The sequence below is a fragment of the Onychomys torridus genome, chromosome 8 (genome assembly GCF_903995425.1).
Source record: "Onychomys torridus chromosome 8, mOncTor1.1, whole genome shotgun sequence".
In the NCBI taxonomy this organism is placed as follows: domain Eukaryota; kingdom Metazoa; phylum Chordata; class Mammalia; order Rodentia; family Cricetidae; genus Onychomys; species Onychomys torridus.
Window position 1 is genome coordinate 34076206 of NC_050450.1, and position 26814 is coordinate 34103019.

The 26814-nt window shown below is 43.2% G+C and overlaps 1 protein-coding gene across 3 annotated transcripts in view; it reads left to right on the plus strand.

The window, feature by feature from the left end:
• Window positions 1-5451: 5451 nt before the first annotated feature.
• Clint1 (clathrin interactor 1) overlaps window positions 5452-26814 on the plus strand; it is a 56905-nt gene continuing 35542 nt past the window's right edge. For 2 of the 3 annotated variants that reach the window (XM_036196604.1, XM_036196606.1), the window contains exon 1: window positions 5452-5686. In XM_036196604.1, the coding sequence (XP_036052497.1) occupies window positions 5646-5686 (41 nt within the window). In that variant the 5' untranslated portion in view covers window positions 5452-5645. Of the gene's footprint in view, window positions 5687-25350; window positions 25462-26814 lie in introns of those variants that run through there. The other variant, XM_036196605.1, reaches the window with a different exon arrangement.

Sequence of the window (26814 nt, forward strand, 5' to 3'; positions counted from 1 at the left end):
TTTGTTTTAGTTTTTTGAGACAGGGTTTCTCTGTGTAGTTTTGGTGCCTGTCCTGGATCTTGCTCTGTAGACCAGGCTGGCCTCGAACTCACAGAGATCCACCTGGCTCTGCCTCCCGAGTGCTGGGATTAAAGGCATGTGCCACTGCTGCCCAGCTGAAATTCTTTTTTGAGATTTTACTTTTATTTATTTGTGTGTGGGCTGTGGTGTGTGTGTGTGTGTGTGTGTGTGTGTGTGTGTGTGTGTGTGTGTGTGTGTCCCATGTGTGCAGTTGCCTGAAGAAGCTAGAAAGCATCAAATCCCTTGGAGCTGGACTTACAGGTGGTGCCCATTGTGAACTGGGAACTGGACTTGAGTCCTCCGGAAGAGCTGAAAACACTCTTAACCATAGCATTGGCTCTCTAGTCCCATGAGGGAGAATTTAAAGAGTACTTATCTATGTAGGACTTGACATGAGGACACATATGTACTCTATGATATACAGCGAGAATTCTTGCCTGTGCCTTGTTTAATCTGACAAAACTTTAACTTGTTTGTCGCATCTAATTTAACTACAATTGTATATCCACCACCCTGTACAGTGTCAGAAACAAAGACCCACTAAATACTTAGTAGTAGATGACATTCATGGCTTCATATAGTTACTATTAGCAACTCTGGAATGGTAGTACTGTTGCTAACACTTACTGAATATTAATTTTGTTCTAGAAGATGTTGTCTGTAAAATGCCTTCATGATAGGTCTCTAATTCTCCCTATTCTTAAGAGAAAAATGAGATTAAGATGTAAAATAATCTAGCCAGGTGGTGGTGGCACATACCTTTAATCCCAGCACTCGGGAGGCAGAGCCAGGCAGGTCTCTGTGAGTTGGAGGCCAGCCTGGTCTACAGATCAAGATCCAGGACAGGTACCAAAGCTACACAGAGAAACCCTGTCTTGAAAAAAAAAATATATATATATAATAATTTTGATCATATGGCTAGTGAGTGGTAAAACTAAAATTAAAAATTTTAAATCTAGACAGCTTGGACCCAAAGTCTCAAACATCAGTCAACAACTCTTTATTTTATATTTTGAGACACGTTCTCTCTACATAGCTCTTGCAGGCCTGGAGCTGGCTGTGCAGACCAGGCTGGCCTCGAACTCACTGAGATCCATTGAGTTCTACCTCTTAAGTGGTGGGACTAAAAGTGTGAACCACAGCACCCAACTATTCAGTTCACAACTCTTATCCCACACACATTAACCACATCCTTCCTAGTTGATTGTATAGCCTATTCATGATAGTCTACATAAATGATGCCTGAGGGGTTGTACAATCTATAATCCACCTGGCCCTTTGTGGCAGCCCACATAATACATTTAGAAATGAAGTATTCTCCCTTCTAACGAGGAAGAACACTCAGGTAGGATCAGAATCAAGACTCAGGACCAAAGCTACACAGAGAAACGCTGTCTCGAAAAACAATAACAACAACAAACAAACAAACAAACAAAAACCTCAGGACCCAAACACAGAAAGTCAAGATGTGCGGTTTTACTTCCTGGGCCTGTCTAGGTACCACAGACAAGAAGCAAAGATGGAATTAGAGGTGTAGAGGTTTATGGGGGTGGGTGGGAAGGAAAAAAGGAAGCAAGAGCAAGAGCAGGTGACTAGAGTTTCAAGCCCCAAGGCAGTTCTGCCACCTGCACAGGGAGAGGAGGGAAAAATAGAGTGAGCACAAGAGTCATCATTGCAGCAAAGCTCTGACCACGCGGGAGTGGAGGAGCTGGGTGCAACAGCCCAGTGTTGGCCCACCTCGAGCCTGGGAATAAGTGCTCCTAGAAGACAGCTCAGTAGTGATGTCAGTCAACAACACGCCCTGCAGTTGGTCCTTTGTTTCTTTTTCATCTGTTGTCTTGCTCTGTTCACTTTTTGTACACTTTGAATTACCATACCATCCACTGTTGTTTTCTTCCCTGTTTTGTCTGCATGTATATCTGTGCATCACTGTGTGCCTAGTGCTCATGGAAGCCAGGAGCTGACATTGGATGCCCTGGAACTGAAGTTAGAGCCTCCGTGTGGGTGCTTGGAATCAAGACCAGATTCTCTGCAAGATCAGCCAATGCTCTTAGCTGCCGAACCATCTCTATTTGTCCATCTGTCTGTCTATCTATCTATCTATCTATCTATCTATCTATCTATCTATCTATCTAAACAACAGGTCATTTTGTAGCTCAGACTGTCTTGGAACTAAGTATGTAGGCATGGTAGCCCAGAACTCATGCTAGTCCTCCTGATCAGTTCTCAGGTGATAGGATTACAGGTCTAAGCCAACATGCCCCAGCCAACTGGTGCTCTTGGAAGTCTAGATAAGAGAGTGTAGTAACCTGGGACCCTACTAGGTTTGAATCATGCACATACCCCTCTTCTAATCATGCCCTTGACTGCTTATCTCCTTCACTTCAGGTACTATGACACAAACAGCTCTCTGAACAATGCATCTAGAAACCATAGACCCCACCTACATGGACTTACCCATCTTCTCCCTCTGAACAATGGAATGTTTCTCCTTACCTAATAACAATCACACACAGACAGTTTCTGTCCAACTATATTCCCAAGGTGTCCAGTATAGCAACTAGAAATGTTAATCCAGTCTGAAGTGGGTTTGGGTGCATGAGCAATAAGGCAAAATAAGGTCCTCAAGTGACCTTTGAGGGGTAGTCCCCTACTTAACATCTTGTACCTATGCATAATTGGGAAGGGACATGTGCAGTATAAAAAACGATCTTAAGACCTAATCTATCAATCAAAACACACAACCACGCCCATCACATCCTTTAGGAACCAAATCCTTCCTTTTAAACCCCAAATAATAATCAGGGACCTTGAGTATCTTCACCCACACGGCCTGCTGCTCCCTCACAGTGGATTCTGAATTTTTTTTTTTTTTTGGGTATTCTGATCTTTTCTATGCTTTGCTTTAAATAAAGTTTTCTTGCTACTTTGAAAAGCAGTGTGAGCCCTTATTTGTTACTGGAATAAGAAGCCAAGAACCTGGAAACCCCTAGACCTTAATTGTGTTGTCCCATGGCTCTCATACTGTGCTCTCCAAGGAACCACCTCAGCTAAGCAGTCAGTGTCCATTTGTCTGCGACTGTTCATTGCATGTAACAAACAGAGCTGAGTATGTTGTCTTTCAAAGCACATGCTGGGTTAGCCTTCCTTCAAAAGCGTCAGCTTATTTAGTGAAAAATGTTTTCCTGAGGAGGGATTGGTGGGGTGTTTCCTCCTTTATTTTTCTACCATGGACACATTTAACTTGCTATAAAGAAGTTACTATGGAAACTGCTCTCAAACTTGCAAGATTAAAAGGTAAAAATGGAACACTCTGCCTATATGCAAATGATTATTCTCAGGAGACCACCTTTTAAACAAACTCTTTCTAAGCCCTTTTGGGGGGCTCTCTAGAGTGACAAGTGGAAAGAAGAGTTTTAGTGTTATGTTCTGTTTGGCCCCAGTGGACTCTAAGCATGGCGCAGGTGACAACTCAGATTAACTCTAGATATACTCAGACTTGGTGTTGGACTGGGAATATGAGATACTCCCATTGTGTTCTGCAGGTAAATGGGAAGCCTGGCCATGCACTGCTGTGAAGAGCCCAGGGCATGGAAGCTGCTTGTTGTGTGCCAAGCCCATTCTGCAGGTGTCCTCCAGACTGGCTGGTTGGGAAGTTAACTTGCTGAGCTCTTATTTATGCAAAGCAATTTCTCTTATCTGCCCTGGCCACATTCCATCCTTTGAACCTTGGGCTGGACAATGCTTTCAACAGGAGAATTAAACTTTGCTTTTGAAAGCTCCATTTCTCCGATTGCCTCTGTACCTGTTTGCCTTCCTCCCCCAATCTATGGCTCCAACTTACTTAGTGTGATCTCCAGGGCCCCTGTCTTAAGGACTGTGTGAGCCAGCTTTGTCTTGATTTCTGCTCTTTGTGCTTGTCGGTTTAGTTTACTCCTTTTCAGAACCTTACTGGGGCGCTTTCAGAGCTGCTTCCAATGACCAAGTAAATGCAAACTGAACAGGAGTCTTGACTGAAGGATCTGGGACCATTGCTCTCTACAGCCACAGTTTCCCCCTTCATTGTGAATCTGAGGGGTGTGTGTGTGTGTGTGTGTGTGTGTGTGTGTGTGTGTGTGTTCCCTCTCCCAATATTCTTTTCTTGATCTTCTTACAGCCAGTTCTTTTATATTGTTTCAGTTTTAGCTTACATTCAATCTCCTCAAAGAGCCCTAAAAAGTCTCTAGTGTTATTTTCCTCTGGCATCATTGTCTATAACATTGTACTTTATTTTAACAAGAATTTATTCTCTCTAATTAAATGGGTTTTTTAAAAGTTATATTCCTCCTCCAATGACCTTTAAGCTTCAAGGAACTGGAGCCCCAGCTGTAGTCTTCACTTGTACCATCCTGAAGATGCTCAATGGTGGATTTTTTTTTAAGTTAAAACATAAAAAATATAATCTTATCTAATATTTTTACATTTTCATAAATAGATATTTAATTAATTTTTAAATTATAATTTTAAAAACGAGGTCTTATTGTGTAACTCTGGCTGACCTAAAACTTCCTATGTAAACCAGACTGTCCTCAAACTCATCAAGATTCCTCTGCCTCTGCCTCCCAAGTGCTGGGACTGAAGCAGAGCGCCACCAGGGCGAGCAAAACCTATAAAATTGAAGGAGTTGCCTACCATGAAATTTAAGGTTACTTCAAGTTTCATCATCTGCTTTGACTGACATAAATAAGTGGAAACATGATCAATGGCAATTACTTAAGCAGATCTCAGCCGAGCAGTGTCTGTATGCTTTTAGAAATTAAAACTACAAAGTTCTTGGGTGTATCACATAAAATACACAAAAGTATGCTGTGTATATTTAGTGCTAGCTTTCTGGTTTCCCAAGGATTAGGAGCTGAGTTTCTGAGGCTTGTAACAAAGTATCCAACAAGGGTACCAGGTAACTGTCTACATATAAAATCATTGTATCATAGAATGAATGTGGGAAAGGATTTCGAATAAAATTCTTCACTGGTCAGAGCTGCAAACACCCCCCCCCCCACCCTCCCTACCCCCCCCCCCCCCCCCCCCCCCCCCCACCCCCGGCTCAGTGATGTACAGATCTCTGGATGTTTGGAAGCAAATGTAGAGACACGTGCGTAAAAGAAGAACACGCACGCTGATCACACCTGAGCAGTTAAACTTAGCATCCGCGCTGTACATCTGAAGAAAGTGAACGTGAGTAAGCCCTGCAACTGTCACTGTAATGACAATCACCTGAGGCTCTGTCAGAGGTCCCCAAACCCACTGCAACCTTAGTGCTCCCGCGCTTCTGGAGCGCTAGGCGTGGACTACAATTCCCGGCGTGCGGCGCGCGGCGCGGGCGGAAAGCCGGCCACTTCCGCTCCACGCAGCGCCGGTGCGGCCGCGTCTCGACGTGTCACCGGAGGCGCCGTGGCTCTGGCTCGGAGAAGGAGCTCCAGCGAGGGAGAGTTCGCGGCGGCGGGTGGCGGCGGCGACCCGGGCCTGGACCAGCCCCGGCGCGGAGGCGTCCCGGGGTCCGTGGGGAGCGGCGGCGGGCGGCAGCGGGCCGGGCCGCGCGGGGCGCGATGCTGAACATGTGGAAAGTGCGGGAGCTGGTGGACAAAGCGTGAGTAGCGGGGGGCAGTTGCGGCCGGGGCCGCGGCGGGGGCGGGGAGCGTGCGCACGGTGGTCCGGCGCGCGGGGGCGCCCGGCACGCCCCCCGCCCCGCGGCCTGGTGATGGCGGCGGCCGCTGCGGGCCTGGGCCTCGGTTCCTGACCCTCCCGTAGTGCAAACCCTCCCTCCCCACTCGTTTCCCTGCTCCCCGGGACGTCCTCACCGCGCCCCTACCCCTCTCCCGGCAGGCGGATTCTTTGATCGTACCCAGCCTGGAGTTTGGCCTCCTGGACACTAGGCCGGGCTTGGGGGCGAGGGGACGCGGTGCTCCCCGTCCACCGTCCCCCTCAGGGTATAACCCAGAGACACCTTAGGCCTGGCCGGGTGTGCCCCTAGAGTCCCTTTAATTTCCAGTGAACCCACAGTGGAGTGGGTGGGAGGTGTAACAAGTGGTCACTGTGGGCCGGCTGCAGTTGCCGAAGAGGAGACTCGCCCTTCTGGTTTTCCACACTAAGTGAAAGCAGATGACCAGACAACTTTTCTGGATTGTTTCCCTCTAACTTTCCCACTGCTCTTAGTTTGGAGTGGGTCACTTGCTCCCGTCATTTTCATTAAGACATCATTTTAATAAAAATTTCTCTAAAAAAGAAAGGCCAAGTTTGGCTACCCTGTTGACCTGCTTTTAACTCCTTTTCAGACAGAAATAACTCCAGTGTCCTTAGTGTACTGAGAAACCCTTAACCCTTAAGTTGAGCATAGCGAATAGGACAGTAGGTCTTCTAGGTCACCAGGAAATAAGAGTTTAAATATTTAACCAGCCCTCTTCCTTTTGAGTTTTTGTGATTATGCAATAAGTGTGGTAAGAAAACAGTTTGTTTGAGCCACCCTCCTAACCTAAAACCAGGAAGTGAAGAAGCTCTTCTTGACCCCAGAAAACAACATATTTTGCAGCAACTTGGAGAAGGCCTCAGGTGGAACCAGAGTTTGACAGTGCAGATTTGCTTCACTACCCAAGAAGTCGGTCGAGTGCTTCAAAGGGTCCTGTTTTCACAACTAAAAGAGCTGGGTTCTTAGCCTTGTAGCACTCCTGTCTTCTCTGGTTCAGAATGAAGATAATTATGCCCCTGTTGAGCTGTGAGGATGAAGAGCTAAGGGTTTCCATTTCATGTGATTCTTTATAGCAAAACATGTTGATGTCAGTGTGCTCCTGAGAGAAAACAGATTTCTGACTTTGAAGTGAGATAAACCTCCCTGAGAAGCTGCAAGTTTGAAAAGAGTTTGTTCTGGTGGTTTTATTGTTCGTGTTTCCATTAAGTGTTCAGAAATTTATATGGGGCCATTTCACCATTTGTAAACTCTGTTTTGGTTTACCAAAGAGAAAAATCATGTCTTCCAGATCCACGGTGTTTTCAGGGTATCATATATGAAGTAGAATCCAACTTAGTTTAAAAGTTGAAAGAAGTCTCTATAAAACTGCTGTACCTCTGCTTCAAAGTCTTCGGATAGCTGAAGAAAATGACTAAGACACCCACTGCCACCCTGCCCCCAGCCAAATGTGTGATACTGCAGAGTTTGAAAGGACAGTGAAACATGTCTTCTTTCTTGTTTCTGCCCAGTGTGGATTGCAGCCTTGAGCCGACTTACTCAAGGATGTGTCAGAATGTTGCCACCAAGAACTTCCCAAAGTTCTCGTGTGGACCTGACACACTGAGACTAAGACAGGAGACAGTCTTACTGATGAGTGCTCAGCATTTGCTCTTTGTCTTTAACTGGCAGGAAGAAAAATTCTTTAAAATATAAGCATCATACAGAACCATGGTACAGAACTGTATGCTTCAAAAAACTATGATGGGGATGAAACACATCCATAGAATGGCTGATTAGTTTATTAGAGGGATGAGGTTACTGGCAGAGGAGGAAATGGTCAAGTGATTAATATAGCCGCTCTGGTAGCTAGATTACCAGACTATGATAGGAATAAGTAGTTCAGGTTCTGGCACTGCCTCTTACCAACCCTGTATATAATTTAAGGCAGGATGACACCAAACTTGAGATTTCTTATTTGTAAAATGGTGGTCATAGTCTAGGTGCGACTTCAGCTTCATTGGGTACTTAACGAAATAAATTTCCATCAAAGAAAACAATAACTAAAACTTTAGCATTTCACATCGGCAAACAAATTTTGGAAAATCGTGGTACTCCAGAGACAATTTAGTTTGAAAAGAATGTTTATTATTATTATTACTCTTATTTTAATGGTAATCAAAGAGGTCTGGAGAGATAGATGGCTCATCTATTAAGAGTATATATTGTGCTGGGCGGCAGCAGTACACATTCGGGAGGCAGAGCCAGGCAGATCTCTGTGAGTTTGAGGCCATCCTGGACTACAGAGCGAGATCCAGGACAGGCACCAAAGCTACACGGAGAAACCCTGTCTCGAAAAACCAAAAAAAAAGTATGTATTGCCTTTCTGGAGGACCAGAATAATTCCCAGCACCTACATCAAGCAGCTCACAATCAATCTGAAGCCTCTGCCCTTCATGATTGCGTGTCACCTACCCCTCACCCCCCCACACACACACAGACAGAAAGACAGAAGCAAACACACAGACACACACAGAGCTAACAATGAAATAAATCTTTTTGTACTTATTTAATGGTAATCAAAGGTTGAGGCTATAACTCAATGGCGGAGCTCTGCTTGGTGCAGTCCCAGTGCTGGGGGCAGCGAGTACATTTTCTTAAAAGCTGTGGATAGAGGCACATACCTGTATTCCCAGCACTTGGGCAGAAGAAACAAGATCAGTTCAGGGTCACTCTCTGCTACACAGCCCCTTGGAGGCCAGCTGGGATAAGGGAGACCCTGTCTTAAAGAAAAAGAAGAGAATGAGGACTATATAGCTCAGTAGTAGAGTGCTTGCCTGATATGTGGAAGTCCTGAGTACTGCAAAGTATAACCAAGAAATATGGCTAAAAAGTTATATTTAAATGTTTGAAGCAATCAATAAGTACAGCCCATGACTCAGGGAAAACTTGGACTTTAGCGTATACCCACTAGCAAATGTGACTTATTTCAAAAAGACAAATGTATTCTTTCCAAATGTTTCCATTCCCCAGAGCAGCCATTGGGTTCTGTGCGGTGGCAATGCTCAAAAGTAAGGAGGGGTTTCAAACGCCTGCCCTTGAGAGTCTGAAGCCTTCTGGGAAGTCAGGGTCAGTGCCCCTCTGGCTGCACCTCCTGGTGGTAAGAAGTGGGTCTCGAGCAGAACATTATAAAATGGCAGGAAAGCAAAGAAGGCCACATAGGCCAGCCAGAGTCCAGGACACCCATTTCCCCGTCTTGTCTAGTTGCTTACAGGGCCAACTGTGGCAGGAAAGGATAAGTGAAGAAACTTCCAGCTGCAGCTAGCTAGGCGTTGTTATCTGTGACCTGAATTCAAAACTGTAATAAATTGAATCCATTTATTATTTGTAATCCTACACAAGGTATGAAGTGAAAGTTCTGTAGCTCTGTAGCATATTTCTCTGGGAATTTGGGGAATGTGGCAAAAAGTGACATGCATGGTTCTGGTACAGGGAAGCTGCTGCTGACTCTGCATGCCAGCTAACCCTTCTCTTTCCATACAGGGAGCAGTGTATTCCACCAGCAGCCCTTAGCACAGTTGTTTAAACAGTCCTGGCTGTTTTAAGTTATTCTCTCAATTAGAGATCTCCTCTACCCCTTAGTTATTTTTCTTGCCCTGTGTTGCTTGTTTTTAGTTTCTAGATGTTTAGCTGTTGTGATAGAGCTGTGTGCACTGCTCTAGTCCGACTGCCTCCATAGGAAACTTTGCTCTCAGAGAGTCTCTTCTTCAGTTGTTTCAACAGACAGTGCATTTGTTGTCTTAGATTAGTGCTGTGGAACTCATGCAGAGCACTCCATACTTGGCAGAGAACTTTGCTACAATCCACTGCTTTTCTTTCATCCCCCACTCTTGTTTATCCCCAGTAAGTCTTCTTCATTCAGTTCCTAGAACTTAAAATCAAAGTTGAGAAGGTGGTTGTCGGCTCTGATCTTCCGAGAACAACTGCTCTGAACCAGTTGTTGAGAATTGTTGCCGCCGAGACAATGAATGAATTATCCTCCTTTTCTTCTGGTAACAGGACACAGTAGGTATTCAGAATTTAATTCCAGAGAAAGATGAGTTAGTTTCCCTTCTGCCAGTATTTCGTCAGGTAATTTTTAGGAGTTTCCATGAGTGAGTTTAGTACTACTCCCAGGGTGCCTCTTAAAAGCCTTTACCTGCCCTGTACCTCTTGGTGTGCACTTTGGTTTTAGTTTACAGGTGGCTTTTGTGTGTTTACTAATATGTCCACTACAGGTACTTAGCCATTTTTATTTTAAGCAGAGCTTACTTGTCATGCTCCTACTTTTTACAGTAGGGCTTCACAGTTGGCTGTGTGTGTGTACATGCTCCTGTATTTTTTTCATACTCCTTTATGATATTTAATAATCCCTTTAAGAAAAGGAAAAATGGGGATACAGCTTAGTTGATAAAGTGCTTAGTATTCAGGAAGCCATATTTGAAATTTGGTATAATAAAAGCTAAAAATAGTGCCAGTAAAATAAAGCTTCTAGAAGATTTTACAAGTTCTTTAGGCTGCCTATATTCATGCATGCCTGCTTTGAGGGGCGGCTAGGTGGGACTCAGTCGTGTGTAGCCTAAGATAAGTGGCATTTTGGAGAAAATCACAGATAGCATATCATTTTATCTACTCTATAAATGAATCAATTCCTAAAAGATGAGGAGTTGTCTTACTTATTTGTGTATGGTGTGTGTGTGTGTGTGTGTGTGTGTGTGTGTGTGTGTGTGTGTGTGTTTGAGGCAGGATCTTGCTGTGTAGACCTGGCTGACCTAGGATTCCCTGTGTAGCTCAGACTGGCCTCTAGCTTGCAGCGGCCTTCTGCTTCAGTGCCCAGGGTGCTGGGATCAAGGTGTGAGTCCCCATAATCAGCTAGGAGTCACTGAGTTCAGTCATGACCACGATACCATTGTCAGCCTCATAAATAGAAGGTGATTCCTTGGTATCAAATGTCTGGTCTTATATTTCTTAATTGTTCATGATTCTTTTTTACTTCTTAGTTTTTGTTTTATTTTGTTTTTTAATGTGACAAAGTCTGGCAATATATATGTATATATACATACACACATTATGTATACACACACACACACACACACACACGCACACACATCTATATATCTCACCATGCCTGGCCATTTTGTTATTGTGTGTGAGGTATGCGTATGCGAGTGCAGTACCCATGAAGATCAGAAGTGGATGCTGGATCCCCTGGAGCTGGAGTTACAGTCAGTTGTGAACCTTCCAACGCAGGTGCTTGATACCAAATGCTGGTCCTCTATGAGAGCTCCAGGCCTCTACAGAGCTGAAAGTACTTTTTAACTACTGAGCCCCACCTTTCCAGCCCTATAATTTGTTTCTAATGTTCTGATTGGTAGATGTATCTCTTAGTTCCTCTTGCTTCCCCTGTAATACTGCTAGACATGCAAATCTTCCCTTGATTCTCTTATTTTATACGTCAGACTCCATCTTGTTTTTCTAAATCTCTTCCTACTTGTTTATTGGTGAGCCTAGGTTATTTGCATTTCTTGGAAGTCTGGATTTTGCAAATTCTAGCCCCATAGTAGTGTGTAAATGTTCTTGTCCACTGTATCACCTGTAAAATGACAATTATGTCTAGTCAGTTGATAAATTCAAGCTCCAATCTGAGGGAGCAAGACTGCTTCCTAGTTTAGAAGTTCATTTTTATGACGTCTGGTGTTTCTTGTGCACAGCGTTAAGGCTGTTTAGTCCCAGCTGTATGTTATTTAACTTTCTAGGAGTACAATACTCTTATCACTTTCTATGAAATTGTTTGAGTTAGCCTAGTTTTTCATTGATCTTTGCTAGCCAAAGACACTTCCCACCACATTCAGCTGTCTCTAGGTAGTACTTACTGAATCTGGATGCCACTGGTGGATCAAAAGTAAGACATGGATTGAAATTTTGGGACCACTACAGAGAAATAGTAGTTGTGGATGTAGGAGCAGTACCTCTGACTTCCTCAACTGTAAATTAAGACATGCTTATTTGTTTTACAGGTTCATGGATGTTACACATGAAACCTTTTTTTAAAAAAATACCCTGATAATCTAGTACCTTCTTGGGAAGTCTATTGTTACTGTTTTGTGATAGTAATCACTAACACTGAGGAAATTGAGTACAGTAAGAGAATAAAGAGATAATAGATTTTTTACTAGTGTGTAAGATCTATGTCCTAATGATGAGCTCATTGTTTACAATGGGCTTCTTAAAAAGATGTATTTTATCTTATGTGTAAGTGTTTGCATATATGTATGTGCACTACTTGTGTGCAGTTCCTGTGGAGGCCAGAGGGAGGAGGCAGATTCTCTAGAACTGGAGTTAGAGACAATTGTGAACTGCCACATGGGTGCTGGGAACCAAACCCAGGTCCTGTGCAAGAGCAGCAAGTGCTCTTAACCTCTAGCCCTCTCCAGCCCCTCAGTGGGCACTCTTCTGTGGTTTGGTTTTTAGTTTAGTTAGAAGACATCACTAGAGAAGGACTGGCTGTGTAATACAGGGTGGCCCCAACTCTCCCCCGTTTGCCCTCAGCTTCCCTCTGCCCTGAGTGCTGGTATCATAGGTGTGTGCCACTCTGCTCAGCCTTTTGTCCCAAATACTGCTCTGCATGTATTGTGTTATTTTTTTTTACCAGCTCACGGGTGCTTGTTCTTGAATATTGCGACGCATATTACAGGGTATTCTTTCAGAAGACATATTGAAGACGGAAGTGTTTGGAAAGACATATTGCAGTTCACACCTGCCAGTTGTACTGTGCCGTTCAGCTTGCTTTGTATTTCCCTAAGATTTTAAAAATATTGCCAATGTAAAAGATTTTATCTAAAACATAAAAAGATTTTATGAATGTCAATTGGAGTTGCCATTTCATCCTTAAACTGGGCACTAAGATACCATTCAAATATGTGGTAACAAATACACAGTTTCTCTCTTTTAAAAGATTTAATTTTTATTTATCTGAATGTGGTGCCTGCATGAATTTATGTGGACTTAGAGATCAGAAGGAATTGGGATCCTGGAACTAAAATTACAAGTGTTTGTGACCTGATGTGGTGCTGGGAATCAACCCTGAGTTTTTTGTTGTTGTTTGTTTTGTTTTGTTTTTTGTTGAGACAAGGTTTCTCTGTGTAGTTTTCGTGCCTGTCCTGGATCTCACTCTGTACACCAGGCTGGCCTCAAACTCACAGAGATCCGCTTGGCTCTGCCTCCCAAGTGCTGGGATTAAAGGCGTGCGCCAACCCTGGTTCTTTGCAAGGAGCTATAAGTAGTTTTGAACCATCTCTCCATCCCCAATACATGATCACTTGACAGTGAATGAGTAGCATATGTGAAGAAAACTTGTTAGAAAAAGGGCTTTCTAGTTTTACAGTGAAGTCTTTTAAAACTCACTGGGGCTCTTCTGAAAGTTGAGTGAGTACAGATAAAGGAATAGTACATCTTCTCATGTTGGACCCAAATGTAGCTACTTCTGAGTAGATTAAATTAATGATTTATTAATCATTAGTATGGTTCTGTTAATGTGTCATTAACAGTTGGTTTTATATTTCACTTCAAAGTCTAGTAACTAATTATTTTAAAATGTCTTTTGACATTAATTTTTGTTAATTTCTTAATGTAGAATATTTAAATGCTGTGTATAATTTGAATATAAATATTTTTCTGGCTTCTTTTCTTTAAAAAATAAACAAACAAACAAATAAATAAATAAAAACAAAGTCTCACTATGTGGCCCTGGCTAGCCTAGAACTCAGTGTGGATGAACTTGCAGAGATCAGCTTCCTTTGCCTCCCGGTTCTGAGAATAAAGGCATGGAACCAGCACACTGAACTATAATATTTTCTTTAGACAGAGTTTCATGTAATCCACACTGAACCATGTGCTCCCTTGAACTTCTGATCACCTTGCTTCCACCTCCCAACTACTGGGATGACAGGAATGCCATCACACTTGAACAGTGCAGGGCTAGGGATCGAACCCAGGGCTCTGTGCATGCGAGGTAGGAACTTTACATCCGAAGTTTGGTGTTTTATGATATGTACACACTCACTGTGGTTGGTCAGTTTGTGCACATACTTATTATAAGTTTTGTTTTCTATTATTTTCTGAGATAGGGTCTCTCTACATAGCCCTGGCTGTCTGGAACTCACAGAGATCTGCCTGCCTCTGCTTCCAAAGTGCTGGAATTAAAGGCATGGTCACCATGCTCAGCCACGTTGAATTTTATTTTATCTTATCTTTATTTTTCTTGACATTTCATGCATTTTTAGCAAATCTGAAAAATAATACATCAGTCTTGCTGGTGCTTTCTATAATTTTTCTCAGATTTTGTTATTGTCCTTGCTTATTTTTTTAACCTCATTATATGTCCAGGCTAGCTTCAAACTTGGTTGTGATCTCCTGCCTCAGCCCCAAGTACTGGGATTATGGTGTCTGCTATCATTCATATTTATCTTTTTTCAGGTGACATACAGTTGTTTGGATAAAGTCATGTCTTACCTGCATTTCAGACACCTGAATCATATTCTTAGTTTGGCATGTTTAGCTCATGTTTGATGCTGAATGGGCTTTTGGCATGTAGCTCATCATGAAGCCAAATAGAAGTCTGTAACGGGGCTGGTGTGATGGCTTAGTGATTGAGTTAGTAAAGGCATTTGCTGTACAAGTCTGGAGACCTGAGTTTGATCTGTGAAAACCATGTAAAGGTAGAAAGCAAGAACTGACTCCACCAAGTTGTCCTTTGACCTCCACTTGTATACTGTGGCATGTGTGCTCTGACACACTCAGTCTGCACTCCTTTAGCAGTAGAGTTTATAAGATACTCCCTAGGGCAGCAGAGCAGTCAGCACCGCACATGGTGCAGCACTCCTGTAACCCTGGTGCTAAGGAGCCTAAGGCTGGAGGATCACAGGTACCAGGCTCTCTGTACTATGTAGCATAGACATGTCTGATAATAGCTGAAATAGCCATCAGTTCTGCTCAGAATCCTTCAGTGGCTTCTCATCTCAGCCCTGTGAGCAGGCTCTCAGACCTCATGTCTCACCACTGCCCTGGACTTCTGTATTTCAGAATCTACACTCACACACTGGCCCTATGTCTGCCTGCCTTCTGTTTACGTGTAGTTGTCTGTTCTAGTTCCTGCTCTTTATTGCTAAATGCTAAAAACATCATGAGGTGCAGTGGATACTTCATAAATGGTTTTGAATGAATTTGTTAAACTTGCTAACTTGATATCTGTTAGACTGTCCTTTAAATCAGGACATTTCTAGTAATAAAGGTCAACAATGACTGATCATTTGTTAAGTACCAAGTAAATGGCCATCAGTGTTCAGGTTTCTTTCTTTTTGTCTCCCTCCCTCCCTCCCTCCCTCCCTTCCTTCCAAATTTCTTTTTGGGGTCCTGGAGAGATGGCTCAGCAGTTAAGAGCACTTGCTGCTCTTATAGTGGACCTGAGTTCAGTTCCTAGCACCCACATAGGGGTAGGAACCACAATCATCCATAACTCCAGTTCCAGGGGGATCCAAAATCCTCCTTTAACTTCTGTGGGCACCAGGCGTACACACATGCAGGCAAAACGTTCACTCACATAAAATAAATCTTTAATGACTATTTTTAAATTTGGGGCTGGAGAGGGGGCAGTATTTCAGAACATTTCCTGCTCCTACCTACAGAAGACCCAAGTTCTGTTCCCAGCACCCACATGGTGGCTCAACCGTTTGCAACTCCAGTTTTAGGGGATTGAATACTCTTCTAGCCTCTGAACTCCAGGCACACAGATTTTTTTGGTTTGGTTTGGTTTTTTAAGACACGGTTTCTCTGTGTGGCATTGGCTGTCCTGGGACTCTGTAGACCAGGCTGGCCTTGAACTCACAGAGATGCTACCTCTGCCTCCTGAGTACTAGGATTAAATGCATGTGCCACTGCTGCCCAGCAGCACACAGATTATTTTCTAATCTTTAAAAAAAAAAAAAATCATTTTAAAGTATCTTTTATTGTTTGACAATTTCATACATGTATACCATATATCTCAGCCATACCCACCCTGACTCCCTGCTCCCACGAGTTTAATGTTCTAATAAGAAAATGGGCTACATAAGTCGAGGTGCGTTCTAAGGTAACAGACCTAGAAAGTAGTCTAGGCTAAAATCTCATCTGCCTTTAGGACATACATCTTAAGTCTTTGCTAGTCTTTCCTAAACAATCACCTGACAAACTTGTCTCATTCATTATCCTAAAGGTGAGTTACTCATGTATAGCTTTTGCAGATTGAGACTTACCTGGAAAACGTATTTACTAATTAAGACTCAGAGTCAAACTTGACAGCCTTTTCCCCCCATGCACCTTCCATAGAAGAGAATTACACTGTTCTGCAACATCCCTTGTACCTTCTTTACATTACCTGACCCAAAATGGAGGGAAAAACAACTATTTCATATGTGAAAGAGGAAACCTTCGCTGTTGTCATGAAGGCATTCTCTGGCATCAGTCTCAAAGAATGTTGTCCCTTTTGTGGGAAGTATCATGATGCAGAATCAGTCATCGTTGGTGAATAACTTCCATAACTCTTCAGTTTTCCAGTCCTTTGGTTTTTGTACTGTGGTTACTTTGATATTCCCGTACTGATTGGATTACTATTTACTTTTTCCTAGTGTTTCTTCTGTTCAAAATGGACCACTTAGAAATAGCATCTTAGATTTGTATTTACCTATCTAGATACTATGCTTTTGTAATCCATTCCAGATATTTAAATGTTACATAGTAACTAGATACACTGTTGAGAGCTTTCTGGTATTCAACAGATTTCCAGAAGTCTAAGTTTCTAAAGAGCTCTGCAGAGTTTTGGACAACATGAAGCCAGACCTTAGGGTTCTGGTGGACTCTGGGACTCTGTGAAGTTGCACATGAAAAAGAAACACTATAATAAGGAATGCTTTTCCAGTTTGGATACTTCAGGTATGACACACAGCCGTACTCTTGGAAGAGCCAGGCAGAGCCAAAGCCTGATAAAGATCTGCTGTTTAGTCATGACTGCTGAGAGAGATTCAAGTGAGCTACCAGACCTGGAGTCAGCATCTAAGTCACAAGCCAGATGACCCCTCACTGCTGCTAAGCTGCTCCCGGTGATTCCCCGCCTCTGTTGATAGCAATGAGCATTCGTTAGCAGAGACAGAGTCCTCTTTTGCCCTCACTAAATCGTCCAAAGGCAATAATTTGAAATATAATTATTTTGTTGTTTTACTTTGTTAGCCTTTATGTCAAAAACGCCAAGCCTGATCTTGAGGACTTAGCAATGTGTATGAGTTTAATCACAGGTAAAAATGAAAAAAGAGGCTGGGTGCAGTGACACACATGTGTCATCCCAGCACTTGAGAGGTAGATCAGGAGTTCAGGGTCAGCCTTGGCAGACTAGCAAGTTTGTGGCGAGTCTGAGCTATACAAGATCCTGTGTTTACAAAGGTGGTGTCACGGACATTCCCCTGTTGAAGTACATATTTCCTATTGTCTTTCTGTTGGGAGTGTTTTAGAGTCAGAGACTGCCAATTTAGTGGATATTTGGTGTTGTATCTGAAATTAATTGGCCAATAGTGACAACAGTTTATAAGCAATAGAATCAAAGTCCACAAAGAGAATTTCCTACCTCCCAAGTGTTGGATGTTTGATCATGCTGTTATATGGCTTTCCTTTGGGTTTTTTTTTTTTTTTCAACCTTAGAGTAAGATAGTGCATTTGATAAAACAACCTTAAATGTTTTAGGTAAGGTACCACCTAAAAAGATAGCCAGTCATGAGTGCTGGTTGAGGTCATTGGAAAGGGGAGACAGCTGCTTCTGTGTGAAATCGGTATAGTTTGCCTCTGGGTCTGCTAGAGGATTAAATGAGCTTATTTATTGGAAAAAGATTTTATCATTGTGCTCTCAGTAGATTTTTGTTCTTCAAGTTGTTTTTTGTTTTTTTTTTTTTAAATTTTGTTATTGAGAGATGGCTTTAAAAGTTATAGCCCAGCCAGGCAGTGGTGGCGCACACCTGTAATCCCAGCACTCGGGAGGCAGAGCCACGTGGATCTCTTGTGAGTTCGAGGCCAGCCTGGGCTACCAAGTGAGTTCCAGGAAAGGCGCAAAGCTACACAGGGAAACCCTGTCTCGAAAAAACGGGGGAAAAAAAAAAAAAGTTATAGCCCAGAGCCATCAAGGTGCCTCAGAAGCACTTGTCACCAAGCCTGATAATCCAAGTTAAGTTCCCAGGACCTGTGAAGTAGCAGGAGTGAAGCGACTTCTGTGAGTTGTCCCCGGCCTCCACACTTGTCAGAGTTATGACCCAAAGGGTTTAAAGTTACATAATGACAGTATTTTTCAGGTTAGTTTTAATTAATAGGAATTTAAATTTTATTTACCCAAGCATGGTGGCACAGACATTGAATGCCAGCACTTGGGAAGCAGAGTCTGGTGGGTCTCTTAAGTTTGAGGCTAGTGAGTTCTAGGCCAGCCAGAGCTACATAGTGAGACCCTGTTTATAAATGAATAAGTAAGTACCGTATGGTATTTTATAGCATTTTAACCTAGTTTAAATGTAGCAGTTTTACTAGTGACTATTATGTCTGTAATTCCAATTGGAATTAGAATCTCATGCAAATAAAATTCTTAGGCTATGTTCATTTTTGAAAGTACCTTGGATATTTGACCTGTTTGTAAAACAGTTTAACGTATGATACCCCCTGGTGAGAATAACACCACACTGTACTTTCTTGGGAAAAAAAAAATGAGTTTACTGGACAGCAGCTAGGCTATGCATACAGCATTATTGAGAGAGGTCATGTAAGATAAACTGATAGTTTTAAACTGTTTGGTAGCACATTGCAGCATGGACAGTAAGGGCATTTTCTCACATAGCCCAATCTATCCTAACATTTAATATGTCAGCAAGGATCATCTTGAACTTCTGATCCTCTACCTCCCCACTGCTGGAATGACATATGTGTGCTTGCACTCCTGTTTTTATGTAGTGCTATGGATAGAACCTGGGGCCTCTGCATGCTAGACTAGCACTCTACCAACTAAGCTATATCCCTTGCCCCTGATTTAACTTTAATTTTTAAATGGTGTGTGGTGTGTGTGTGTGTGTGTGTGTGTGTGTGTTTATTGTACCCTCAGGGGCCAGTAGAAGGTGTCAGAGTCCTTAGAACTGGAGTGGAGTTACAGATGGTTATTAGCCACCATGTAATGCTAGAACTGAATCCAGGTCCTCTGCAAGAGCAAGATTTGCTCTTTACCACTGAGCCAAATCTCCAGCCTACCTCTTTTTTCTTTTCTTTTTTTTTTTTTTTTTAGAATTTTATGTATGAGTATTTTAATTATATCATTCTCCCCACTGGCTCCTCCCTTGCCCTTCTAAATACATGACCTTTTCTTTATTATTTTTAGACATGCAGTCACATATCTAATATGTAGGTGTGTATACATATAGGTATATATGTAAAAGTAACCCAAGTCTATTTAGTGTAGTGTTGCTCATATGTATATGTGTTTAAGGTTGACCATTGGGTTTGGAAAACCTACCAGGACGCTCCTTGTCCTTGGAAAAAACTAATTCTCCCTCTCTCAGCACACTGAATGCCTGTGTTTCTTCGTTTAAGGTAGGGACTTGTGAAATCTTCCTGGTCCACATTGGCGTGTCGACAGGTGTTGTCACCATGCAGGTCTTGTTTCAGCAACCACACTGTTAATCTCGTGGGTACAGCCTGACCTGTCATGTCTAGAAGACACTGTCTAACAGTGATTGTTTTAACTTTTGCTTTTTAAATGAAAGTTACAGAAATTATGATGGGGCATTCCTGACCCCTTGTCCATAAGGGCCAGCGTTTACATGCTTGTCTGTGTTCCTCCCCTCACCCCGTGTGTCTGTAGACACGTTTTGATCTGCATGAAAAGTGGTTACTTAAATTGTGCCCCTCTTTTTAGTGTCGGTAGTGTACAAACACTCTACCAGCTAAGCAACATCCTCAGCCTGGCTTCGTGTTTTCAGATAATAAGAGAGCACGGTTTATGAAGTGCATAGCAGAGATTCGGAGGTTAAGAGCACATCCATGTAGCTGTTGTTTTTTTACCCACAGCAACACAGTTTGCTTTCCTTAAATCAATTAGGTACGAACAGACAACAATCAAAGCATATTTATTCTGGTTATGTCAATACATGGCTCTCAGAGAAGGCACTCCTGCTAGGAGCACTTCCTGTCCCGCTCACACCTGTGCTCAGCAGCGCTCCATTGCACTACAGCCTCCTTTAGAGTAACTGATTACTCAGTAAGTGTCTCAATTATGGCAGCAGTGTGCTCATTAGAATGCTACATGTTTGCACTTCATGTAGCAACTGGAAGTGTGAAGTAGCTGCTCCTGAAGTTTGAATAAGTAAGGATTGATGTGTATCTGTAGACAGTCTAAGGTTTTATATATATATATATATACTGTGCTTTCCTTCCAAACTAAACATACAGCTTATTTGGAATATGAAATCATTTTGAGTAAAGTTGGAGAGGAACTGGTTATATGTTGGGGGTAGCATTTTCCCATTAATTAAAACTGTATATGCCAGCACTCAGGAGGCTGAGGCTGGAGAATCATGAGTTCTTACTTTGTAGCCCAGGCTGGCCTTGAACTAACAATGTTCCACCCCAGCCTCCCAAGTGCTGAGATTATAGGTCTGGACCACTGTACACAGCACAGATACAGTTTCTTAATTTCCTTTTTTCCTCTGTGTATATATGTTGTACGCATGTGTACCTTCGCCTGTGGGGCCAGAGTTTGGTATTGGGATGTCTTTCTCATTCACGCCTATACTCCATACCTTCTTCCCCTTTGAGACAAGGGCTTTCACTGGCCAGTTAGCCCATCTGCCTGTCTCTACTCCTTCAGTGTTCGGTCACAGTCATAGATGCCAGCTTTTGCTTGGGTGCTGGGGACTCAGGTCCAGGTCTTCGTGACTAAACAATAAGCACTTTATGCGTGGATCCATCATCCTAGTCCCAGTTTCTTCATTTCAGCATTAACATTAAGAATAGAAGGGTTGGGGATTTAGCTCAGTGGTAGAGCGCTTGCCTAGCAAGCACAAGGCCCTGGGTTCGATCCTCAGCTCAAAACAAAAGAATAGAAGAGCTTGCCTGACAAAGTGGCACATGCCTTTAATACCAGCACTTGGGAGGCAGAGCAGTTGGAGCTATGTGAGTTCGAGGCCAGCCTGTCTACATACAAAGCAAGTTCTAGGACAGCCAGGGCTGTTACACAGAGACACCCTGTCTCGGAAAAAAACAAAAAACAAAAAACAAAAAAAAAGAATAGACGAGCTGGGCTGGGAAGTAGGCCCAGTGGATGAAGCTGCTTGTCGTGCAGGCTTCGGGTTTAATCCCCAGAGTCTGTGTAAAGGTGGAAGGAGTGCCGGCTCTGGGAAGTTGTCCTCTGGCCTGCACTTGAGCACTGTGCTGTTCGTGTTCTCCTCACCCCAGTTCAGAAACAGTCCTAAGGGAGAGAGCTTGAGCCACAGGTGTTGCTCATTTGGTAGATAATCATTATACAGTGAGTGAATATGAAGAATATTTTCTGTGCACACATATGTACACAAACCCAGGACTTTGCATATTCTATACAAAAATTCTGTCATGGAGCCTGTCCTTTAAGTTTGTTCTTTTTTAAAAACAACAGCAGGTCTTTTGTTTATTTGTTGTTTTGGGTTTTTGTGTGTGTGCATGTGTGTGTACTTGCTTGTGGGACTCAGTTCTCTCCTTCTTCCATGGAGGTTCCAGGGATTAAAGTCAGGTTGTCCGGCTCAGCAGCAAGCACCTTACTTACCCTCTAAGCCTGTCCTTTAACTTTCTTCTTCATGCTTATGTAATCTGTGATGAGTAACTCCAAGGAAAGGCAGGTATCTCGTGGCAAATGCCCACATCCAAAGAACAAAGTGTTATAACAGGGAGTACCCGAAACCACGGGATAGGTTATTGAATGACTGATTATCTTTTACCTGGAGCTCTTGTAGGTAGGTACTGGAGTTGTAAAAAGGTTTAGGTCGAGGCACAGGTGGAAACAGTAGTTGGGGCTGGAGCAATGGCTCTTGCAGAACCTCTGGGCTCAGTTCCCAGCCACCCACATCAAGTGGCTCATAAACACCTGTAGCTCCTCTTCTGGAGATCCAACACCTCCTTCTGGCCACCGTAGGCACTGCAAACATGTGGAATATATAGGTAAGCAGGCACATGCATATACATATAAATAAAGTAAATTCTAAGAAACAGTAGGCATTCAGGAGAGTTATGAAGTGGCTGAATAAAGAGTGATGGTGAGGGCTTTTCCCTTCTGAGAATCTGAGAAGGTAGTGCTTCCAGTAAGACTAAAAAGTGAGTACCTAAAGAGGAGGGAGTGGGCAGGGGTTACTCCTGGTGCTGAGTTGTACATTGGTTGGGGAGGGTTGTTGAAATCGTGACTGTGACAACACTGAATAGCACAGGTTCTAAGGCCACACTGCCCACCTGGGTCCTCAGCACATCCATTTAGTGGTTGTGTGATGAGTGAGAGACTTTACCTCCTTGTACCACAGTTTACCTTCTGTAAAATAGAGATAGGAATAAAACCTGCCTTCAGGGTTAACTAAATCATTACCCAGTCTGTTAGAGTTCTGTGTTAAAGACTTGTATTACTTTTATTTATATGTAAGTGTATGTATACACACACAGAGGCACACACGCACATACAACACTCATCTCAGTGTCACTGTTCTATTGCTATGAAGAGACACCATGACCAAAGCAACTCTTATAAAAGAAAGCGTTTAACTGGGAGCTGGCTTACAGTTTCAGAAGTCCAGGCCATTATCATTTGGAGAGCATGGGCGTACACAGGTAGACATGGTGCTGAAGAAGTAACTGAGAGTTTTACATCCTGATCTGCAGGCAGCAGAGAGAGACTGAGCCTGGCTTGAGCTTTTGAAACTTCGAAGTCTTCACCCAGTGGCACACTTCCTCCATCAAGGCCACACCTCCTAATCCCTCTCAAGTAGTGCCATTCCCTAATGACCAAGCATTCATGTATATGAGCCTATGGGGCCATTCTTGTTTACACCATCACAGTACCTGCATGTGGGTGTCAGCACCTCCTTCTGGCTGCCTTGCCACCTGATAGGGTGCTGGGAACTGAACTCTAGTCTCTGGAAGAGCAGCAAGCACTCTTCACCACTAAGTTTATATATTTAAAAACAAACAAAACAGTGAGCAACAAGTACAGCCATGTTATAGGAGAGAAAGTGAAGCCAGGGATGTTGTGCCTTGCCATTGATTTGCTGTACTTTGGAGAGAACCCAAGAGTAGTTATCTCTGCACAGGCTATGGCAGCTTTGTGTGGAGAACACAGTTCAAGTGTGGAAGTGTTTCATTAAACAAGCTTCCATGCAAAGAAAGAGACATGGGAGACTTTTCTCCACGTGTTAAACCACGTCCATGGTGGTGTGGTGACTGGCTCTTCTTGTAACATTGAGCACGAGGAGGAGGCTTAATTCAGTGTTCAAGTATTCCTTTAAGTGGTAGGTTTCAAATTTAGTTCTTCAGTTATTTCTTTGAGACACATAGCTTCTGTCCCTGAGGTAATTTCAGGTGACAGGGCAAATTCCATCCAGGCCCCAAATGACCCCTGCATTGAAGCACTTCCTTTATGTCTTTAAAAGGAGCATCAGTAACCACCTCCCTCCCATGCAGTGCTGTTTATTAGGACATTCACTCATTCATCCTCTGTGTCCTTTGGGTGGGTGTGTTTTAATCTCCTCTTGGTCTCCCTTCTTTACCTTCCAGCCCACCTCTGTCGAAGATAAACATAATTTCATTTATGTATTCACTTCTCCAGTCAGTTTTTAAGTGTCTGTTTATCTGTTTCTGGTGCTAGGAATTGAACCTTACATCACCAATGCATAAGATACAGCAGTCAGTCCTTGTTAGGTTTGGTAAAGTTATCAACAGAGTTAGCAAGAACCAAGCGCTTGCTCCTAGGTAAAAAGATAGAGTTAGCTTTTGTGAACCTAAGCCACAACATTTGCTCCATTTGATCCATAACCTTCTAAGAGTGTGTTCCTGATGTAAGACACTTATTTTTCTAATAATTTATTTACTTTTATTTAATGTGCATTAGTGCTTTGCCTGTATTATGTATGTCTGTGTGAAGGTGTCGGATCCCCTGAAGCTAGAGTTACAGATAATTGTGAACTGCCATATGAATGCTGGGTATTGAACCTGGGTCCCCTGGAAGAGCAGTCAGTCTCTTATCCACTGAGCCATCTCTCCAGCCCCGACACTTATTTTATATGTAATATAAATAGCTCATTGAACCCCTGTTCACAGCGTTGTAACTCACATCCTTCTGTGAGGCACTGTACAGCCCTCTTGAACTTAGAGCAACATTGGACAGCACTGTGTACTGCCTTTGTGGGCTGTTTAAACAGCAGGATCATGGAAACATGGTACTGAATAGACAACAGAAAGCTGTACTGAGTGAACGAGGGCACAGTGTTATCTTCCATCTCAGCTGAGAACCAGTGTGATGGACACTGCTTTGTACAGACATGTCCCAAGAGATCAGGACAGCACGTGACTGCTGGTTTTAGGGTTGCAGTTCAGTGTCTTGGTCAGTTTGCAAGTATGGAGTCCACAATGGAGGACCACACTCCACCCTCTCCTGCTGCCCCGCAATTAACAGCAGACTACAAAAACAGCAGCCTTGTGAGAGAAGAGAGGGAGGGGAAACTGGCCAGGATGTAATATATGAGAGAAGAATTAAAAAGAAAGAAAAGGTACAAAAACAAACAAAACCCCAGCAACCTTAAAAGCCCAACCAGAAAGCATCAGATTTCAGCTGATGCTCACTGGTGTACTTGGGAGACTTGCTTCTGCATCCTGAGCCAAGATTATGTGACTGCACTTAAGCATAAAAGTGACCAAGAAGAATCAGAAATGGGAAGCACTGGCCACCAGAGCTTGTCAAGAACTTTTCATTAGAGACCTAGAGCAGTGGTTCTCAACCTGTGGATCACGATCCCTTTGGGGTTGAATGACCTTTTCACAGGGGTCAAATATCAGATATCATGCATATCAGATATTTACATTAAGATTCATAACAGTAGCAAAATTACAGCTATGAAGTAGCAACAAAAATAATTTTATGGTTGGGAGTCACCACAACATGAAGAACCTTGCTAAAGGTCACAGCATTGGAAGGTTGAGAACCACTGTGCTAGAGAACTCTGCTCTTTCTCTTTGTATCTTTTGTGGTTCTGGTTGAACTGAACTTGACACAATCTCTAGTGTCTTATGCTATCTTTCAGCTTATTGGCATTTTCACTAATTGAGGAGACATTCAAACCAAATCTTTGTGTGTTTCCTTGAACTTCTCCAGCTAATGTACACTTGGTATCAGATGACAGAACTTTGGTTGGAACCAAAGAGTCTAGACCAGCCGCCTAAGCAGCTTTCTTTCTAGGCCCTTGGTCACTTCGATGTCCTGTGCTCTTCTGTCAGTCTGTGGTGCTACAGATGGAATTCTTACCACCTTCACTGCTTCTGCTTGCACACTTTGTCCCCGAGAGGCAGTTCAGTCACCTTTGACCCTTGCTCTTCTGCCTCATTTCCTGGTACGTATGTCCTCCTTAGTCACAGCTGCCTATTTATTTAGTTGTTGTCGTTTGGGGGCTATTCAGTAAAGGTCTGATTGCTGTCACCAAGCCTGTTCCAGGACTTGGGGGTCTATGTAAGCACAATCCTGTGTCATAGTCTTAAGTCCAGGGCAGGGGAAAGAAGCAGGCCTGCAGCAGGCTGCTTGTTTTGGTTTCAGTTCACTTGTGGAAAGCAGATATAGATAGACAGTCTCCACCTGTTTGGGGCACTGCAGGAGGGTTTCTTGGAGGAAGTGGCATTTGTAAAACCATGTGCTGATGTAGTTAGCTGTGGAGCAAAGGACCTAAAAACAAAAACAAGAAAACCTGAGCAAGCAACCTAAAGGTTGCTGAGTGGTGATACTGGAGAGGTAAATTGCTATCCAGCAAGAACCTTACTTCATGTCAAGGACCTTGGGCTTCTAGTTGAAAGCAATTGGGGGGGGGGGGACGACTTTGCTAACTTTAAGTAGGACTTGTATGTGAACAAGAGTTCCCTTTGACTCTAGCCTGGTAGGAGTTTGTTTCTTTTCTTTTTTTTTTTTCCCAGAGCTGAGGACCGAACCCAGGGCCTTGTGCTTGCTAGGCAAGCGCTCTACCACTGAGCTAAATCCCCAGCCCAGGAGTTTGTAAATAAAAGCAGAAATACTAGTTAGAGGACTTTTGACAGTCCAGGTGGGGAAAGGGGGACTGAACTAAGATATAGTGCTAGTGTGGGCGGAAGAAGCAGAGACCTGTGCTGTAAAGAATATAGGAGACGGCACTGAGAAGACCTGGATGGAGATGGGCTGATGGATGGCGAGTGTGAGAAGTGGCCAGCAGCACCGTTCAAGCTCTTTGCTCAATTCTTAGGTAGACTTGCCCATGGGTGCAGAGGAGGATGGTGTTTGAGGGAATGGGTTGTGTGTATGGTTACCATGGCCACTACTGCATGGTAGAAGGATGACTGAAGGGACACACTGGAAATAGCTTGTTCCTTAGTCCAAGAGGAGCCTATATTCTGAATATGGAGTGAACAGGTAGGCTGCAAGCATTCCAACTGAACTCATATTCCTCCTTGTCAAATAATACAAAGAAAAATACCATTGTTTTGCTTAGAAGCAGCTCTGGTTACAAGAATAATCATGTTCACTCTTGGGATTTGAGGAAGTTAATTCTTTTGTAAGCATCACATGCATCTTTAATTGGCATTTGTGAGCAGCATTGCATCTCTTCATGAAGGGGCAGCACCCAGAGAAGCACTGCTGGTCCAGAGTCAGGCTATGTGGCAGGGCCATCCCTCCCTCCCTCCCTCCCTCCCTCCCTCTGAGCACTTGTCTACCTGTTCAGCTG